At 38.9% G+C, this 17,990-nt stretch overlaps 2 protein-coding genes and 1 non-coding gene across 3 annotated transcripts in view; all 3 read right to left on the reverse strand.

Moving 5' to 3' along the window:
- The window catches only part of iars1 (isoleucyl-tRNA synthetase 1), a 45,111-nt gene extending 40,333 nt beyond the window's left edge, over nt 1-4,778 (reverse strand). The window contains exons 1-7 of the mRNA XM_061069950.1: nt 4,739-4,778; nt 2,666-2,793; nt 2,023-2,179; nt 1,799-1,918; nt 1,359-1,441; nt 750-867; nt 415-562 (exon numbers count right to left, since the gene is read on the reverse strand). Coding sequence (XP_060925933.1) covers nt 415-562; nt 750-867; nt 1,359-1,441; nt 1,799-1,918; nt 2,023-2,179; nt 2,666-2,784 — 745 coding nt within the window. The 5' untranslated portion in view covers nt 2,785-2,793; nt 4,739-4,778. The remainder of the gene's footprint in view (nt 1-414; nt 563-749; nt 868-1,358; nt 1,442-1,798; nt 1,919-2,022; nt 2,180-2,665; nt 2,794-4,738) is intronic.
- A 2,389-nt stretch (nt 4,779-7,167) lies between these two features.
- On the reverse strand, nt 7,168-10,402 carry rpl29 (ribosomal protein L29). The gene is made up of 4 exons (XM_061069606.1): nt 10,349-10,402; nt 9,857-9,910; nt 9,232-9,296; nt 7,168-7,326 (listed from the first exon to the last, which is right to left on the reverse strand). Exons 2-4 carry the CDS (start codon nt 9,891-9,893, stop codon nt 7,219-7,221), a joined length of 210 nt encoding a protein of 69 aa, XP_060925589.1. The 5' UTR covers nt 9,894-9,910; nt 10,349-10,402; the 3' UTR covers nt 7,168-7,218.
- On the reverse strand, nt 7,428-7,556 carry LOC133000742 (small nucleolar RNA SNORA63). The gene has a single exon (XR_009678225.1). It is a non-coding gene; the product is annotated as a small nucleolar RNA SNORA63 (small nucleolar RNA).
- Nucleotides 10,403-17,990: the final 7,588 nt, after the last annotated feature.

A 17,990-nucleotide genomic window follows, 5' to 3' on the forward strand; every position in this document is an offset into this window, starting at 1 on the left:
TGACCGGGAAACAGCTCCAGGAAACATCAGAAAACAACATATAAGAGAGAGCAAAAGCCTTTTTCCAACATTTAATTCAAAGTATTATTAGCAGTAGTATTAGCAGAAATCGTAATTTCAAAGTTTGATGGACACGCATCAGTGTATGTCAGCTCATGTTAGTATACAAGTATGTTGATGTCTCATATACCAACTGAGAATGCACTAGAAAATATTAAATTATTATCCAGCCATCCATCGACATTTTATACCTGTCATCCTTACAGCTATGCAGCAGGGTTGGAGCCAGTTGCTAGATAATATTATATATATATATTCAATATATTATCATAAGGATACTATATGTAGTATAGTGCATACACTTAGTGTGTTGAATGAAAACAAGACAACACTTAAAAAAGTTCTGTCTCTCACCTTTGACTTTAACATATATGAACTCCGCGTTGACACAGAGCGCCAGGTTGCTCGGCAGTGTCCAGGGTGTGGTTGTCCAGGCGATCAAAGAGACTTCTGGAGACTCAACCAGCGGGAAGCTGATGATCACAGATGGATCCTGAACATCCTGCAGATTAAAAAAAACTAATTCTATTATTTTTCTCTCAAGAATGATTTACATAATGGTTCATTTTTACAAGCAGGTTCTCTGCTCTCTCTGATCTTCCTCAGGAGGAAAATGACAATGGATTCTGCTGTGCTACAATAGAAAAGCAGCTATTTTGCAGCTGTCAGGGGTTATAATTTCTGCCAACCTTGTAGTTCTGGTTGGCCTCGAAGTTGGAGAGAGGGGTGTTGCAGGCAGTGGAGAAAGGCATGACTTTGACACCTCGGTACACCAGACCCTTGTCAAACAACTGCTTAAACACCCACCTGAATGAGTGACAAGAAAAACAATTAAAAGAAGGCACTGACAGTGTTCGCTGACTGCAAGACAAAATTCCTTTGGACTGTTAATAAACAATAGCGCTGAAGAACTGACAAAAGCTCCTGGTAAAATACAAAGATGTGCCGATTTAAATGCTGCTTTAATGATGGGACGGCATTAACTCCTCTTCTTTCCCAAAGGACACAGCAGTGTATCCTTTGCTGAAGGAAATAGGAAAGAAGGTATTGAAGCTCCTTTCTTAAGCATTTGGAGAATTCAAACTGATTTTATCATGGCTGACACTTCGATACTTCCTGTTAATTTTTTTTGTAAACCAAAAACTATTTGACAGCAACCAAAGTCATTGATAAATTCTCAACTTTAATAATAGCTTAAATCCATAGCCTCTTAAACTTAAACTATTTAACTACACATAATAAAATTGAAAATAAATGATGTACCTTATAAAAATAATATAATGGCTTGGTAGGCTTACCAGACAGACTCCATGAACCACGGGTAGAGAGTCTTGTAGTCATTTTTGAAGTCAATCCACCTGCCCATTCGCCTCACTGAATTCTGAGATGAAAAACAAACATTTCATTTAGCTGATGCTTTTATCCAAAGCGACTTATATATAAATGTATTCAACCATGAGGGTAAAAACCCAGAACAACAAGAATCAAGAAAGTAAGATTTCTTCAAGAAAGCCAAACTACAAAGTGCTATATGTTACTAAACAAAATAATAAGATCAAAACAAGTCAAATAAGAGACAAGAGTTCAGAGTTTTAGCTTTCTATTTTATTAGTTTTCGAGGGGACTGTATGTTGCAGAGATGAGAGGCACTTATTTTTATCCTCATTATGTTTGAGACATGCAATGAAACTGGTCTCACAAGTGTGGTTACAACTGTGAGTTCCCTGTGCATGCTCACCTCCCACTCGTTGGAGTATCTCATGACAATGCTCCTGCACTGGTTGTTGTACTCGGCGATGCCCATCTTGGCCACATCTTCAGGCCCTTTGATCCCCAAAGTCTTATCAATCTCATACTCCTACAAAAACACACAGGACATTGGACATTTAAATAAACAGATCTGCACATCTTCACACAACTTTCAGTAAAATGAACTGATATTCAGGAAAGACCAACTCTTACCACAGGCAGGCCATGGCAATCCCAGCCAAAGCGCCGGTCAACATGGAAGCCGCTCTGGTGGGCAAAGCGAGTAACAATGTCCTTGATGGTGCCGGCTAGGATGTGACCATAGTGAGGGAGACCCGTGGCAAAGGGAGGGCCGTCATAGAAGGTGAACCTGGGGCAGCAAAATAGTATTTTAACGAATTCAGGACATCTACCTCAACAGCATTCTCTCAGTGATTAAAAAAGTACGGAGTTTTGGGACATTTTGGCCTGAAACACTTTTCTTTTTAAAAAGGTATTCATAAATAAATCTGATAGTTTCAATGTAAATGGGACATTATTTCATTTTCACTTTCCACAATAAACAATGATTTCTGGCTATGTGTATTCTACTAGACAAGTACATTCACTATGATTCACATTCAGAAATGATACAATGGAGTCTAAGAAAAACTGGTTACACAGGAAAATGAAACTTCTCATCATGGAAGTGCAACAGCTGTAATTGCATTCACTATGAACAGGATTCAAGGAGATGACTATGCTGCTATTCTAAACCACTTATACAGTATTCACAGTAAATTATGTTAAGAGCTACTAATGGGAATATGTTTTGCTTCGTAAACTCATAATTACAAATCAAAACAGTTGGATTTACTTGGGCCTGTTCTTGGACTGCTTGAGGCATTCCTGGAAGCAGTCTTTGTCTTGCCAAAACTTCAGGATCTTCTCCTCCTCTGTAGGGAAGCTGATGGACAAAGGGACTGGCTCCACCATGGTGTCGGTCTGAACAAAGAGAACAGGAACAACTTAACAGGCTTGTGAAGCAGTATATGTAATCATGTATAAACTGTACATGTCTCATGAAGCCTTTTGATGAATCTTCACTAAAGTTCATAGCCCATAAAATACTTGTATTTGACCTAATAGACAATTTTACAGCAGACATTTTGATATGTCACAGTAGGATAAATATCAATTATAAAATGAATGATGGCTGAATTCCATTTAGGTGCTTTAGTTTCAGGGTCATGGTATTTACATGCTGGCTCACTGCTGCACTGTCATGGCTAACTGGGACACTTGAACTGAACAGAGCCATCATTAATGTTGACATCGCACTTTGACCTCACATTCACTGCCACTCAATGCAACAGAAAAGTATGTAATGAACACTTAGTTAAAGGCAGTGGATTAAGAGTCAAATATTTTCATTTGACTGTAAAGGAGACATAACCTAATGTAAAATATAAGTGGGTTTGACTCAACAGTGATTCGTACAATCCTTTCGCAAAAATTACCTGAAAACACTGTCACAAAGATTCACGGTGGAACAGTGTTTAAGGTTGTGTTTATTTAAACCTCCAGTACAGGAGGTTTTCATTGGGAAAAAAAGGCTTCTTAGGAAACAAAAGCATTCTTCCCTTAATATAAATATCAGTCATTTGATATGGTGTTGGCTATATTGTTATTTCTATTAATAATGAATATGATCCTTTGTCAAATTACTGAACATTTTCAAGACATTTTAACAATCCTGTAATATTATTGCTAACTGTGATAATAATAATCGTGATAATCGTGACGTTGTAATGGAAAATTCCACTGATCAATGTCTTATTACAGTTTTGACTGTTTTCTGTGCACTTAGCTGATACAACATCGATGTTTTCCACCTCCTGTTGACCTTTATTTGGCAACTGTGAGCAAGATTTGATTCCTCTTTTTCTAACAGTGATGCTGGACAGCAGATGGTCCTGTCTGCTTTCTGTTCTGTTTCCCATTTATCACATTGTATAAAAACCTTCTTTTTTAACCTTCTTGTTTGTGCTGACTGTGTAAACCTCTGCAGAGATAATAATTAAACCTCTAAGACAACTCCGGTCTGAGAAAATCATTATTTCAAATCTCATGATACATTTCCATGACAGCTAATCACCACTGGCAGCAGTTAATATCAGCAAATCCTTGAATTAATAAATCATATTTAAAAAGTTGATACAACCAACAGCTGATACTGATCTGCAATTTATTAGCATATTTAAATCATACTCATATAATGACAACTCTTATAATGTATTAAAATGTATTAAGAAGAAACTCCAGGTCACAATATCCTAAGTTTTCACTCATGTAATTTATGGCCAATGTGACAGAGAAACAGGTATTCACTTGCATTGCATATTTAAATACCTTGGAGAACATGTATGACGTGTAAGTCACGTTAGGTACATTAAACCTACTTTATGTTACACAAGCAGCAGGTGTTTGTCTTTGTTGATAAGTGCTTCCACTGATTCTATTTTAATCTCATTCAAACCAGCCTGACAACTTGTCAGTGCTCAGTAGTTTGACAGCACAAAGAAGAGTCACCATTAGCATTTTATACACTAAAGTCAATCCTGTCTGATATATCATCTCCACGTAGAATCCTCAAATGTTGAAACTTTGCCCAAACTGATTGTTTAACTCCAGTAAAGTGACATCTTTCCGCAGAGGTTGGTTCACACGGATGACGCCTCCTTGTTGTTAGCTAGCAGGCTAAGCTAGCCGGTCAACGGTTCAGTTAGTTAGCTTGTTGCTAAACGAGCAAAAGTTAGTTAAAGGCGGCACATATACATATTTAAAATATATGGTATACAAAAGAAAACAGAGGAGAAGTGAAGCGTTGCTGTTATTTAAAAACAGCCATGCGGTATCGGGAGAATTCCCAGTGAATGGACAGACTCACATGTTGTCTGCCACCGACGAGAAATGATGCAAGCTGGAGGCAGGGCTGAAACGGAAGTGACGCCTAGAGGCTCAATGATGTACTCCTTCAAAATAAAATACACTAAAAATAAACAGCAAATTCGGCAAACCGACGTTTTATTATGAGTCAGTTTCCTGTTCTCCTGTAACCTTTCTCCATTTAAACATACTGTGCATGATCTATACACAACTCCTCACACAATGAACATTTGGAATGATCTTTTTATTTTGTGCAAAAAACAATAGGAATATAAAACAAATATAGAAATATAGAAAAATATGAATGTCATTAAACTAATATACAGTGTAAAGACAGTTAATGTATGTGCAGTGTGAGAATATGTACATTGAATGGATTTCACATGAAAAGTTGATATTGCACAGACAGAAGATGATAGCACAGTGAATGTATTGCAGAGTAAAGAGTTATAAAGTGTTAAAGTGCAGTACATAATGGTGGTGCATGTAGTTTTACTGGGATCAGAGCTGTTTGTAGTTTTGATGCTGCAGGAAGCAACGACCTGTGATACCTCTCCTTCAGACCCTTCTGTCCTGCAGGGGGTGGGACTGGTCACATTTAAGTTTCAAGTTTTTTATGTCATATGCAAGTGAACACAGGGTCAGCAGTAGAACATGAGAGGTGTTGGACAAGAATTAACGGGTCATCTCAGAAGTGCGATAGTTAAACTAAGATATAAAAACGGGTAGAAAGAGCTTCCTATAAAAAAAAAATACACTTGAAAACTATGTGACATTGAAAATAGAGCAGGAGTTATAAAATGACTCCTTCATTAATGTCATGGGCATCTGTATAGTCACAACCAATTCACAATGATTTAATCGTTTTGCTGTCTTCTTGTTCCCAAAACTTGAGAAGCCATTCTGGGTATAAATACATATATAACTACACTCAACTGCAATAAATGTGTAATAATCTGTCTATACATGTCTGTTATTTCATTTTTTATTTGGTTTGATTTTTTTCTTTCACGTTTTACAGTATGTAGTATCTATGTATTTTTAAATTATATTCTTATTAGTGCTCAATGATCCTTTATGTGGTGCACCTGTAGTCTCAGGCTATTGGTTTCCTTTTCCTCTTAATGCATGAAATGTTTTTTAATAAGTGTTTTTTATTAAATTGTTATTAAATTGAATTGTTTTAGCCTAAGGCTTAATTGTGATGAAGTGATTGTGCTATGAACAAAGTGTTTTACATATTCTGCAACTCTTACCACAATGTGAGGTTTATAAAGGTAAACAGGGTTGGTATGTCAGATTGCATTACTCAGTATTGTGGCTGCATTGTAGCTGTCTGGGGTAATGGATGTTTAATTAGGGCCCGAGCACAGACATCAAAGGTGTCTGGTGAGACCCTATTGAAATTGTAAGGATTATTATTATTATTATTCAGGCAAATGAATTGGCTATTTGAGGGCTTTAACATGCTCAACTTCTTACCAAAATTTGCAGAAAGTTAGAAAGTGGTGAAAATTTACGTATTCTGAAGGAATTTTGAATGGGCGTCGCAAAATGGCTCAATGGTGCCCCCCGAGACCCCCGGAATGTGTTCCCATTGACCAATCTTCACAAAAATCAATACACAGGTGTATCATGACCAGACAAACAAAAAAGTCTCTCGGTGCAATTGGAAAAACACAACAGGAAGCCTGCTATTTTGCATTTAGTGGCCATTTTGGCCATATTCCACATTTTTTGTTTGATACACTTGTACTTTTAACTTGCATCTAATTCCTTCTCAGAGATAGAATTTCTTTAGGTTGTTTGCCAGTTTTGCAGTCCCTTCAGGCGGTTGACAAGGCTGAAGAGAAGGCCTGCTCAGGGACCAAAGAGCTTAGTTAAAAAAAGGCGGAATTGAAACCCAAAGGACGAATGTAGACAGATTGGAGGTTCAGTGGCGGAGTGTGTATATTTTAAGCAGTAGTTTGGTACAGCAAAAATTGCAAATTAGTGGATTTTAAAAAAGCTCTCGCGTTCGCAATTTCCCCCGCTCTTGTCAACTGCACAGTAAGTAGGTCTCTCAACAACTCTACATTCCCTGTGGTAAAAATGCACGTCTATGAAAGAATTTCAAATGACGTTCATCTGCTTCCCTCAGGTAAAACAGCATTGCTTGTTGGATGCGGTGATATTCAAGAATGAGTCTGGGTTATTTTTTATTTAGACTGAAGTGACTGAAAGAAACCAGCTGGGTGAATCACCACATTTCAATCACCTTCATTTTTTATTCATATATTTCAAATGTCCTCTTAGACTCAGTCTTCAGTCCCTCAGTGTTTGGTTTCTAATGCAGAAACAACCAAGCTAAGTTCACATGAAATGATAGTTAAGTGTTATTCAATGTGATCAGAGAGGCAGGAGACACAACAGAAACAAAAGAACATCAGGTGTTTTTTTTAACAAAGCAAAGCTTTATTTGGATGGTGGAAACATTTTGGCCTATTTCGCCACAGCTGGTGCGGCTGCTGCTGCTTTCCTCACTGCCTTCATGCCCTTCTTGTTGTGTTTCTTGGCAAAGCGCATGTTCTTTAGGAACTTAGGGTCCACCTGCAACAAATAAGAAAATATAAATGAGTTAGCATGAGGGTCACACATCTGAAAGCTGTCTAATCGCAAGGCTTCTTTTTATTGCTAAATAAACTCATTGAATGTCTGAAACCATGCGTCCCTGGTTGTCGGGGTGATTTAGACAGACAGGGATAGCTGGAAACAGGTTATTGTGTGCAGGGGGAACGACAGCACAGCACCAACAAGCTGCACTGTAACTTATCCTGCAACAAACATAAACTTTCGATGCAATAAAGCAAGACATGTAAAGTCAAGGAAATGAAAAAGGCCAATCAAACATTTACATTAGAGTTGTTGTACAAGGTTCTGGTTTCATTTTTTTTTTTTTTTAAAGCGTGTGATTGTTACTTGACCTTTACAAATGAGAATTGGGTGAAATGACAATGGAAACTAATCAAAAATCATAGGGAAAAAACAGGAAATAGCTGATCCAAACACACACACAAACACTTATACCAGTATAATAGAACCAAAATGTCCTTTCCCCCCACTGAAGTTTGTCTAAAGTTAAAAAGTGTCATCAACACTGACAAGATAAGAGTAGAATCCTTTCCCAAAGCTGGCAGCATTGAGGTGAATTACTCTGCTGGTCAACAAGAGACTTTGCTCTTTTCTAATCACTCAAACTTAAAGCTGATCTTTATAAGAGCCTGTTGAATTAATATTTATGTTCCTGGAGAACCGGGCGTCGCTTCGCCTGCAACAAATACATTTTAATTTGCATTGTGTCTGAGTGTGCATCTGCCCATCTCTGTCGTTCTCAAAAACTGATGACCACATGTATCTAGTTAGTAATCGATGTTGGATCATGAATCCGTATCACTGCGGCCACTTTAACCCTGATGTCCTGGCTGTGCATGTCTTGTGTCGTTTGTAGCGGATGAATTGCGTAGGCACGTGTTTTAATACGTGCCTCTTAAACTCTAAGTACACAAAGTAAACGTCAGTACTGTTCAGGTCCTAATAACTTCTAATTTCGTGTCTGTGTTTATTGTTGGGGTCTGTCCTGAAGCAGCAGTGGTTATAATTCCGCAGCAGCGGGACATCGCTTAAACAATGAACGGAGCAGAAAACATTAATCGATCATGTTCCGTTTCCCATGCAGAGCTGCTCAAGAGCGCATTGCGATGCTTAGAGTAATTTCCCAAACTCTAAAAAAATCCAAAATCATACAACTCTTAAAACGGAGTCTGAAAATGTTAACGTAATTTCCATTTACTTATTTAAGATACAATATAAATAGCTTTGACTTCAACATTGCAGTGCTTACATCCCTTAATATGAACAATTATTAGATTACTTCCTAAACACTGTTGAAAACTAAAGGGAAATCTCAATTGCATCAATCTTCAGGTAAGGCATAAATAAAAAAGTCTATTTACAAATGTGGGGACACATGATGCCTGACTAAATTTGAAACTGACTTTACAGTCCCTAAGGCTTTAAAAGCTGGTGCACGCTACCAAGCTGGTTCTATCCATCCGAACGCTCCAACAGAGCCCCAACATGGAGCATCATGAAGAATTACAAGTGGGTCATGGCTTCAAAAGAAGCTCAGGAACCAGATTTCAGATACCACAGTTATCACACTGAAGTTATTATAATTACGACTTCATATCCGTGTCTACATAAACGACTTGGCCTGAAGACAAGGCAAACACAGCTGCCCCATGTCAGCCATCATCTGTTCAACGTTACTATGCACATCTAACTGATACTGTGATATGTTGCTAATACACCATTACCAACTCTATTTATATTGTCTTAACATTGACGTTAAACATCCACAACTCTCTCCGTTCACACCTATGATCTGTGAGCAGCACGACAACACATGTTCACGTCTCCTGTCCATGTTCAAATCTGATTCTTGACAATACATACCCCCTTCAGTGACTCATAGCGCTGGGAGGTGGGCTTCTTGATGCCATTCCTGTGGGCTTTACGGGCTGTGGAGAGCAGAGGGGAAATTAGAGATACCAAGGTTATCCATCAGGTAAAAAATAACATATAGCCCTGAATTTCCCTCGGGATCAATAAAGTATCCATCTACCCATTCCTTTACACACCACATGATACTTTAAAAAGTATGACATGCATGCAAATGCAAAGACTGAAAAAGAAATTGACTGATCTTTTGCCATGACTCCTGGGATCCTGCCCCATAAAAACATATCTGCTTTGACTTGCACAGCTCATGACATGTGGACACAAACATTCAACATAATGCCTTAAGTATGAACTGCACAAATCAAAGCTGACTATAATATGACTGGTGAGCTGCAATGGACATGGCATTATAGTTTGAACCTCTGCATTTAAGTTTGTATAATCTTTCAATTTTGCACAAACTTTAGGTTTTTTTAATTGTTAAATGTTGTGGCAATGTAGCCTGACGACTGTATTACATGATACAACTTGTACTCATCTTGTGCATGTGATAAATACATTTAACTTGTGATGCGAGTTAAAATTCCACGTGTTTGAGCTTCACTGTGGTTCTACTTACACTGGTTGTGAGTCGTGTGGTTCTTCGACTTGGCCATTTCGACTGGAGTTTAATCTGCAGACAGGAAGAGAAACAGAGCATCACAGTTAGCATCACTGGTATTCACCGGTAGCTTGTTTGAATTGGTTCAAGTTGCTACTATTAATACAAATCACACGCAGCTACGTTTAACAGATGATACTGAAAATAATTGCGCATCAGTGAACAGACGACATAAAAAGGCCATTTCAGACTAAACACTATTTATCGTTAAGTAGACCCACATCATGGCTGCTAGCTAACGTGAAGCTAATGCTCTCCTAAGCTAACCGTTAGCATTACTACAAGTGTCATTTACTCTTTAATCAAGCGGCTCATATGAACCATACAGCCGCGAACACGGAGCCTGTGAAGTGCTTTATCAGAACCAGCGGCTGAATCTGTGCAGACGTGAAAAACACACGAGGATGAATCAAGATGTTAAGACTCAGGGAAGTAGGACGTGAAGAATACCTGCCACACGAACAGACGACAACCGGAAGAGAAAGGACGGAGCACAAACCGGAGGGAAACGAGTGAAGGGAGAGGGATTTATTGGCACCGCCCCCTGTCGGTAGAACCTTTAATGTCACATGCGAGTCCCCAGCTGGCCACTGGATGACGCTCTCTGCTTATGTGACTTGAGACAGTTTAACAGCATCACATGACTGATCCAAACTTCCTCTGTCTAAAAGCACAGAGGTCAAATGTTCTTTCTTCTCCACTGGATGTTTTATCGGTTTGAAAGAGGCTTATCTGACGGTAGGTTAAGTTAAGAGGTAAGATCCAGTGAAATGGTGGTAATGCACCTTGACGTTGGCTGGCGACATAAAAGAAGAAGAACGTTTACAATAACATTCTTTACAATAATGTGTTGTTTGTACAAAATGAAAACTGGGACTCATGTATCTGGGACGACGCTCAACACATAGGAACCGTTTCTTTTTAAGGGTTCAGCCGCCAGAGATGTGGGAACTATTGCGATAATGTAGATGATCAGAAAGAACTGTAATAAAGAATATCATGAATAAACACCTGCACACATTAAAGCCCTAACGGAACATTGGACATTACTGTTTCTTTACTTTCATTTTCCTTCTTATGCCCCACAGTGACCAATCCATTATGTATTTGACCAGTTTATAAAAAGCAACAAGCTTTGCAGTTATATGTGGTTTTACACACAATGAGCATTCAAATCTTTCACGTGTTCTTCTAGCACATGAAATACTCCTTACGGCAACTTCAACTGATTGTGTTAAATCATACAGCATGTGGTGATTGGTAAGTAAAGTTTTTTTCTACCATGAATCTCAATGTTTCCACTTAAATCCAGTTCAGCCACGGAGAACTCTCTCTTCAACACCCCAGCGTCTCTCTGAGCCAATAGAGATGGATACTTGACATTTGAGTGAGGCGCGGGGGGTGATTGCAAATGAGGTTATTTCACGACACGCTGAGACGAAAAAAACGTGCATCAGCGGAACCAGCGGTTTCCAACAGATTCTCAAAATGAACTGAAAATCATGAGGCACGAGGGTCAAATTAGACTGTGGCTGCTGATTAGAGCAGTGGGTCTTTAGTTAGAGCCTGTTGTGTAACTCTTGACGTAAGACTTATGAGATCGACTCAAAACTGTGAGTTTATAAATCAAAAGTTTGACCCGTGAAGTCAAAATGTCAAATGTTTATTTTTCAAAAAAAGGCCATACGAAGTTATAGAACAAAATGAATCGTATAAATTGCTGTACTTACTCTCTGATATTATAATGTGGTGAGAAACGATTCTGACTAAGTATCCCCAAATTCTAACTTAAGCTGTTTTCCAACATTAACTCAGGAAAACATGAAGAAAATATCCAGACCATTATCGCCTAAAGCTCTTGAATCTTAGTTTCTTTCCATTTCAACATCTTCATCAGAGTCTACGACGGGTTTGGCTCCTCTTTTATATTTTTCTTCTTCCAGTGTCACGTCCATCACATGTTAGAAACGTCGTCAACACACTGACTCACACGGGGTCACTCAGACATTTTCCGGACATTTCAGTTTTGGGGTCTGGCAGGAAAAGTTCCAGGAAATGTCTGGTGCAATCTCACAAACAGCCACTCCGGAAACTTTCAGGCAAATATCCAGACTTCAGTGCAAGTCAGCTGTAAGATCTCAGAATCGCGATAAATTAAATAACAAAATCTCTGTATAATAACATTTTCCTTGGTGCATTTTGAGTTTTCTAATAATCGATTGGAGTTGGATGAATTGAAGAATTATCTCATTAAGAAACATCTAATTCTTCAGTTTATCTGGAAAGAGAGACACAGTTCAAAGCTGCAGTGGAAGACCACAGGACAGATATCCGTCCAAGAACATTGTGTGCAGTTTGGGGAAAATTATGCAACGACTTCTTTAAGATATTCATCCAACTGCAATTGCGCTTTGTGGAGACGTTTGCATCTAATCGACCTGTCACAGAAAAACGATTAAGCGACACCCCCGTGTGGAGGTTAATGGACGGACTGCTCCTGTAAGTCACTTCCCAACACAGTGACAACACCGTGATGGGCAGATTGTAAAGCAGCCAGCATCTATAGACAGATCCACAGAGATTACAGCGCTGCCAGCCCTCCCCTCTGTTGTGATGGATGGGAATGGATGCAGGGCCATGTGACTGAGCTTACACCTCTCTCTCTCTGGCACACACACAAACACACAGACACACACTTGATCACACACTGTAAGAACTGAGGGATTTTTCTAAATATGGCCGTAACCTCTGGTCCCTCTTCCCTCACTCTCTCTCTCCTCTCAGTCTCAGCTGAGGTCGGGTGAATCCCTGCTCAAGCAGGAGAAATCATGCAGCAGCTTCCTATATTTAGACTGTGTTTGATCATATGAGCCTCTTCGCTCCACTCTGCAGCGCTCGGCTCAGTCAATTACAGGGTGCTTGTGTTATTTCATATATTCTCCTTGATCCGAAAGTGGTCAAGGGAGCACTGGTTTTTCCTTTTCCTGTCACAGTCTTTCCAATACGGTGGTTTTTCGGGCAGAAGCTGAATTTGAACCTGAAAAATAAACACGTGCCGATGAATATTTTCTCTGCGAGAAATCTTTATTAATGAGGTGGGATGGTTTCAGATGCTTCACTCAAAGCGACACTCAGGAGAGCGCACAACTTCGCCATGGCCCAACAGTTTGAAATAAAAAACAAGCAGCAGAAAATTGGACAAACGGGTACATATCAGTCCTCTAAATAGGTGTGACCTATTTTATCAAGATCAATTCATTATTCACTGGGAAATTTGGTGAAAATATCTAAAAGAATTCCTGGATCCATCATTTTATATGGATTTTTTATAATGGGTTCTCTCATAATTCAGCTGACAAACAAACAAATAAACAAACAAATTAGCAAACACACGGCCAGGGGTTGAAAACATAACTATTATCATACACAGGCTCTCATAACATCAGACAACTTCCCAAAATGCTGAATTATATAGAATTAATTTCAAACTACGTGACAAATGTTTTCATTTAAAAAAATAATAAAGTATATTCCGTTGACATAAAATTATTCTACACGTATAAACATGACCTGTTTTTCCCCTATATTTTTTGCTGCAGTTTTACAGATCTGTCTCTGCAGTAACTTAAAAAAAACACACACTGCTGACATAGATAACCTGAAAAGAGAACACAGGAAAGTTACTGCACCAAGTCTATAAATAGTCTGGACCATAACCTATATGGATCATATCGCCTATCTATCTATCTATCTATCTATCTATCTATCTATCTATCTATCTATCTATCTATCTATCTATCTATCTATCTATCTATCTATCTATCTATCTATCTATCTATCTATCTATCTATCTATCTATCTATCTATCTATCTATCTATCTATCTATCTATCTATCTATCTATCTATCTATCTATCTATCTATCTATCTATCTATCTATCTATCTATCTATCTATCTATCTATCTATCTATCTATCTATCTATCTATCTATCTATCTATCTATCTATCTATCTATCTATCTATCTATCTATCTATCTATCTATCTATCTATCTGAGAGTCTGTAACTGACTTTCCCTGTATGAAAAAATTACTCATACACATGCATGACCATAATTGTTTCTGTTTATTAAACACTGTGCTGTATTTCTCCCCTGATGTTGGATTTTAATATCCTTTCACATCACATAAAAATTCGATTACTTCTGCAGCTTCATTTCAAGTCGTGAACAGTTCTCGGGGTCCAGACGTTACACGGCCTCTAACATTCGACAGGATGTCAGGTCGATCGTTTGTCCTGTAGCATCACGCAGCTCCGGTTTGTACAGTGTAATGAGGCTTTGGCAGAATGAGCATCCTCTCCAGAGATGCTGTACATTCATTTCCACTAATAATAAGCCTATAGGGAACCACCGGCTCTGCTCCGATGCTTAATCGCTTCCCTGGGAGGGAACAGAGGACATCACAAGCTGCTGCTGCTGCTGCTGCTGCACCTCCTTTCTGTCATCCTTGTCATTATGTCTGTACCCCTCGTGGCTGTGCTGTCTTTCTTCATTTTTCTCTGTTCATTATTTCACTTTCTTTATTTCTCAGTACTTGCACTCACTTAAGTGGCTCCATAAAATGCCTCTTTAAGTGTCTTACATTGCCAATGCATGCAGTAAAGCACCTACCTCGGCCAACTCCCAATTTTGAAGGGATTGTTCACTGAAAAAGGAAATTCACTCATTATGTACCCACCACCATGCCGATGGAGGGGTGGGTGAAGTGTTTGAGTTCAAAAAACATTTCCGGAGTCTCAGGGGTAAACAGTTTTGCAGCCGAATCCAACACAATTAAAGTCAATGGCCATCGGCTTAGTGGTGAGTGGATAATGAGTGAATTTTCATTTTTCGGTGAACTATCCCTTTAAATTCAATCAACCCTGCACCAAAATTCAGACACACATTCATGAATCCCTGGGAAAACAGTGAATATTTTTAATAACACCATCAAACCATCTCGCAATGTTAATGGAAGTGAACAAATTAAATCCTGCAGTTTTTCCCTGACCGGTACAGCATCCTTCCGTAAAGTTTGTTGGAAATCAGTTCAGATGTTTCTGTGTAATCTTGCTCACAAATAAACAAATCAACATACCAATTCACAAGGGGGTTAACATTACCTCCTTGGTGGAGATAATTACTGAGATATTTCACTTCAAACCACAAATGTCAGCCCCTTGGTGGTATTTGAAAGAAGGTCACCTTGTAGTCGGAAGGATACGTCCCTGTGGTCTTCTTACCGTCTACTACCTATCCCCTCAAACCTCTTCACGAACCACTCACTTTCTCCTGCCCTCTTTTTCTTCTGCTCTTTTCTGTCTCTGCATCTCCATTGAGGTTTTTACCCCTGAACACCCTCTTTCGCTGCTGCGTTTCTCTTTTGCACAGCTCCCCACCCACTTTCATTTCCTTTTCATCTGCGAGAGGAAATCTCGCCTTTGAGCAGCTCTCGAGTGAATCCCCCCCGGGAGCGGGTTCACCTCAACACACCAGAAAGACGACTCATTACGCCTCTGGGTTCTGGAGGCGTTATGGGTGGGCCCATCCAAAGTGAGTGGAAGATGAAGCTGACTGTCAAATCCCATGCAAATGGATGTAATGAGAAAATAAACACCAGGATATTAAAGATTTCACATCATTATGAATATGCAAGGATTTTCATTTGTTTAGCATTAGATAACACGATAACACAGACTATTATAAGCACTTAAATCAGTCGTTCGTAATTGTTATTGTTTACTGTGACAGCTTCTTTACTGCTTTGTAAATTTGTCTCCTAAATTATTGCTTTTTTAACAGTGCAGTCTGAAAAAAGTCAAAGTGTTTGCTCTAATCTTGATATCTGGATCTTTACAGATCTCCACATTGAATGAATGTATACATATAAACCTATTTATTTTGTTACGGGTTGAAATAGTTGTCATGAGACCTTCATATAAAAAAGTGACTACTGAAAAGTTTTGGACACAAGTTGTGTGAACAACAAGCAAACTTAGATCAGTTGAATATCTTGAGTATGTTTCCTGGATTTCAACTGCAAATTTCTTTGGCAATAGCAGAAGTGACAGTATGTCCTCCTTCCGCTTCTGCAGCAGTGCTCTTGAGCAACACAGTGAATCACTGGTGTGTGTGTGTGTGTGTGTGTGTGTGTGTGGGGGGGGGGGGTTAATCCTCCTTCACCAGTTGCAGCATATATGATGAATGTCTGCCTTCCAGCTTAAAATGAAAAATGACAACACCGTCTTTGAGTTAGTTTGCAGAGTAACTGACTCAAAAACCTGGATTGTGCTTCCTCAGAAAAATTATTTTACCGTCATCCTTGTGTGTCTCCACTTCCTCTTCAAGCTGTTAGTCAGTGACTGATTCTCTTGCTTTTCTTGTGTACATGCATGTGTTTGTGTTTCGTTCCAGATAAATATCGTGATCTGAACGATCAAATGCAAATGTAGTCTTTGAGGTTTCAGGACTCCTGATGTGCAGTGAGAGAAAATATGATCTGAATAGAATCTCCATCCTTCACCCTCTGCATATTCATCTCTCTCTTCACGCTGCCTTGACCTCTTCGTTTGCTTTGCTTTTGCTTTCATTCACTGTGCTGGAAGGACGGTTTGGCAGAATGAAAGGCAGGATGAATGAATGAGAATGTAGAATGTAGAATAGAAAAGATGGGTATGTGTGTGTGTATGTGGTGCTGGGAGAAGATGAGTGGGCGGACGCTGCCAAGATTGGGCCACCCTAATGGTTAATGGTAGGAGATGAATGAAGGGATGGTGATTTGAGGGAAGGCCAAGTGTCACTGAGCATCAGGGCACGATGTACCTCTGGGATGACAGGAGAGAGGGAGGAGGTGGAGACATGTGAGTCATTCTCTTTTTTCCCTCTATCCATTTCTCTCTCTCCTTCCTCCCTCCTTCACATCGCTGTGGCTCAGCTGACACACACAAATCCTAACACAGATTATTATAGATATGTAAAAAAGAAAAGTTAAATACAGAAGGTCATGAATCCAAAGAAATTTTGGCCTAAAAAAGGTAAAGTTTGAGTTAGAAACATAATAGAGTTACAACATGCTACTGTGCTTGGGAGGAGCTGGGGATCGAACCACCAACCAACTGATTGGTGGACAACCCGCTCTGAAGGAAGAGACTTAAGAGGATAGATGAGGCTGATTTGAATGGATCGATATGACGTTATGTTTTCTGTTCATAACTGTACAGAAAACTGACGGTCAGTGTTTTTTCTCTCATCCATGGCTGTTCCACAACACTGTGTGTTTATCAATGCAACCATGACAACGATGGTCTGTTATGCTGGTGTGGGTCACTCATGCTGCGTTGTAGGGTTTTCATCTTTTGTATTCTTTTTCTTTTTCGTTTTGATCAATTCACAGCTACTGTATGAGCCTGTGGCTTCCTGGAGTGTCACATCTGTTTCATAAATATCGGCGAAAAGAAAAAACTGAATAGAATATAATTGTATAAAGATTAAGAAAATATAAAATAGATCCTGTCTTGTTTGATCGTTAGTACTGCCGACTAATTTCAGTCAGAAAAAGTAGGTGTTGATTCTGAAAAATGTTCTATTTAATTCTATAATTGCATTGATCACTCTTGAAAGTCACAGTAAAATGTTTGTATGTCATTGTTCTTTGCTCTTACTTTGCATGTCTATCATGTTGTTTGACTTTGTTTATACATTTACTCCTGACAAATTGACACAATAGCTGATAGATACCAGTCCGAATGTTACACAAACAAATACTCATTAATACAGTAATATGTTGTAGGAAATCCCAAAACAAGTTCAAGTGCTCTGTGTGTCTGCCACCAGATGGGTTAAAAGCAGAGGTTGAATTTCCCCTTGCATGAGTGTGCCTGTGCATGTCTGTGCATGGTATAAATAAATGTATCTATAACGTAGTAAGTGAGTGAAATGTGACAAAGAAACGACCATATGCTTTTAAAACCCCAAACACTCACATGAACACATTTTTGGCATAAACATGACTTTAACTGGTTTCGTAAGAAATTACAGTAATATCCAGAAATTA

This window comes from Limanda limanda, chromosome 4, assembly GCF_963576545.1.
Source record: "Limanda limanda chromosome 4, fLimLim1.1, whole genome shotgun sequence".
In the NCBI taxonomy this organism is placed as follows: Eukaryota; Metazoa; Chordata; class Actinopteri; order Pleuronectiformes; family Pleuronectidae; genus Limanda; species Limanda limanda.

What these genes read in the sequence shown, in the direction of transcription:
- rpl29 (XM_061069606.1), bottom strand. Translation starts at nt 9,893, where the DNA reads ATGGCCAAGTCGAAGAACCACACGACTCACAACCAGT. An exon ending in CCACACGACTCACAACCAGT is followed by an intron (nt 9,297 to 9,856) that starts GTAAGTAGAACC and finishes TGCTCTCCACAG; the next exon opens with CCCGTAAAGCCCACAGGAAT. An exon ending in GCTATGAGTCACTGAAGGGG is followed by an intron (nt 7,327 to 9,231) that starts GTATGTATTGTC and finishes TATTTGTTGCAG; the next exon opens with GTGGACCCTAAGTTCCTAAA.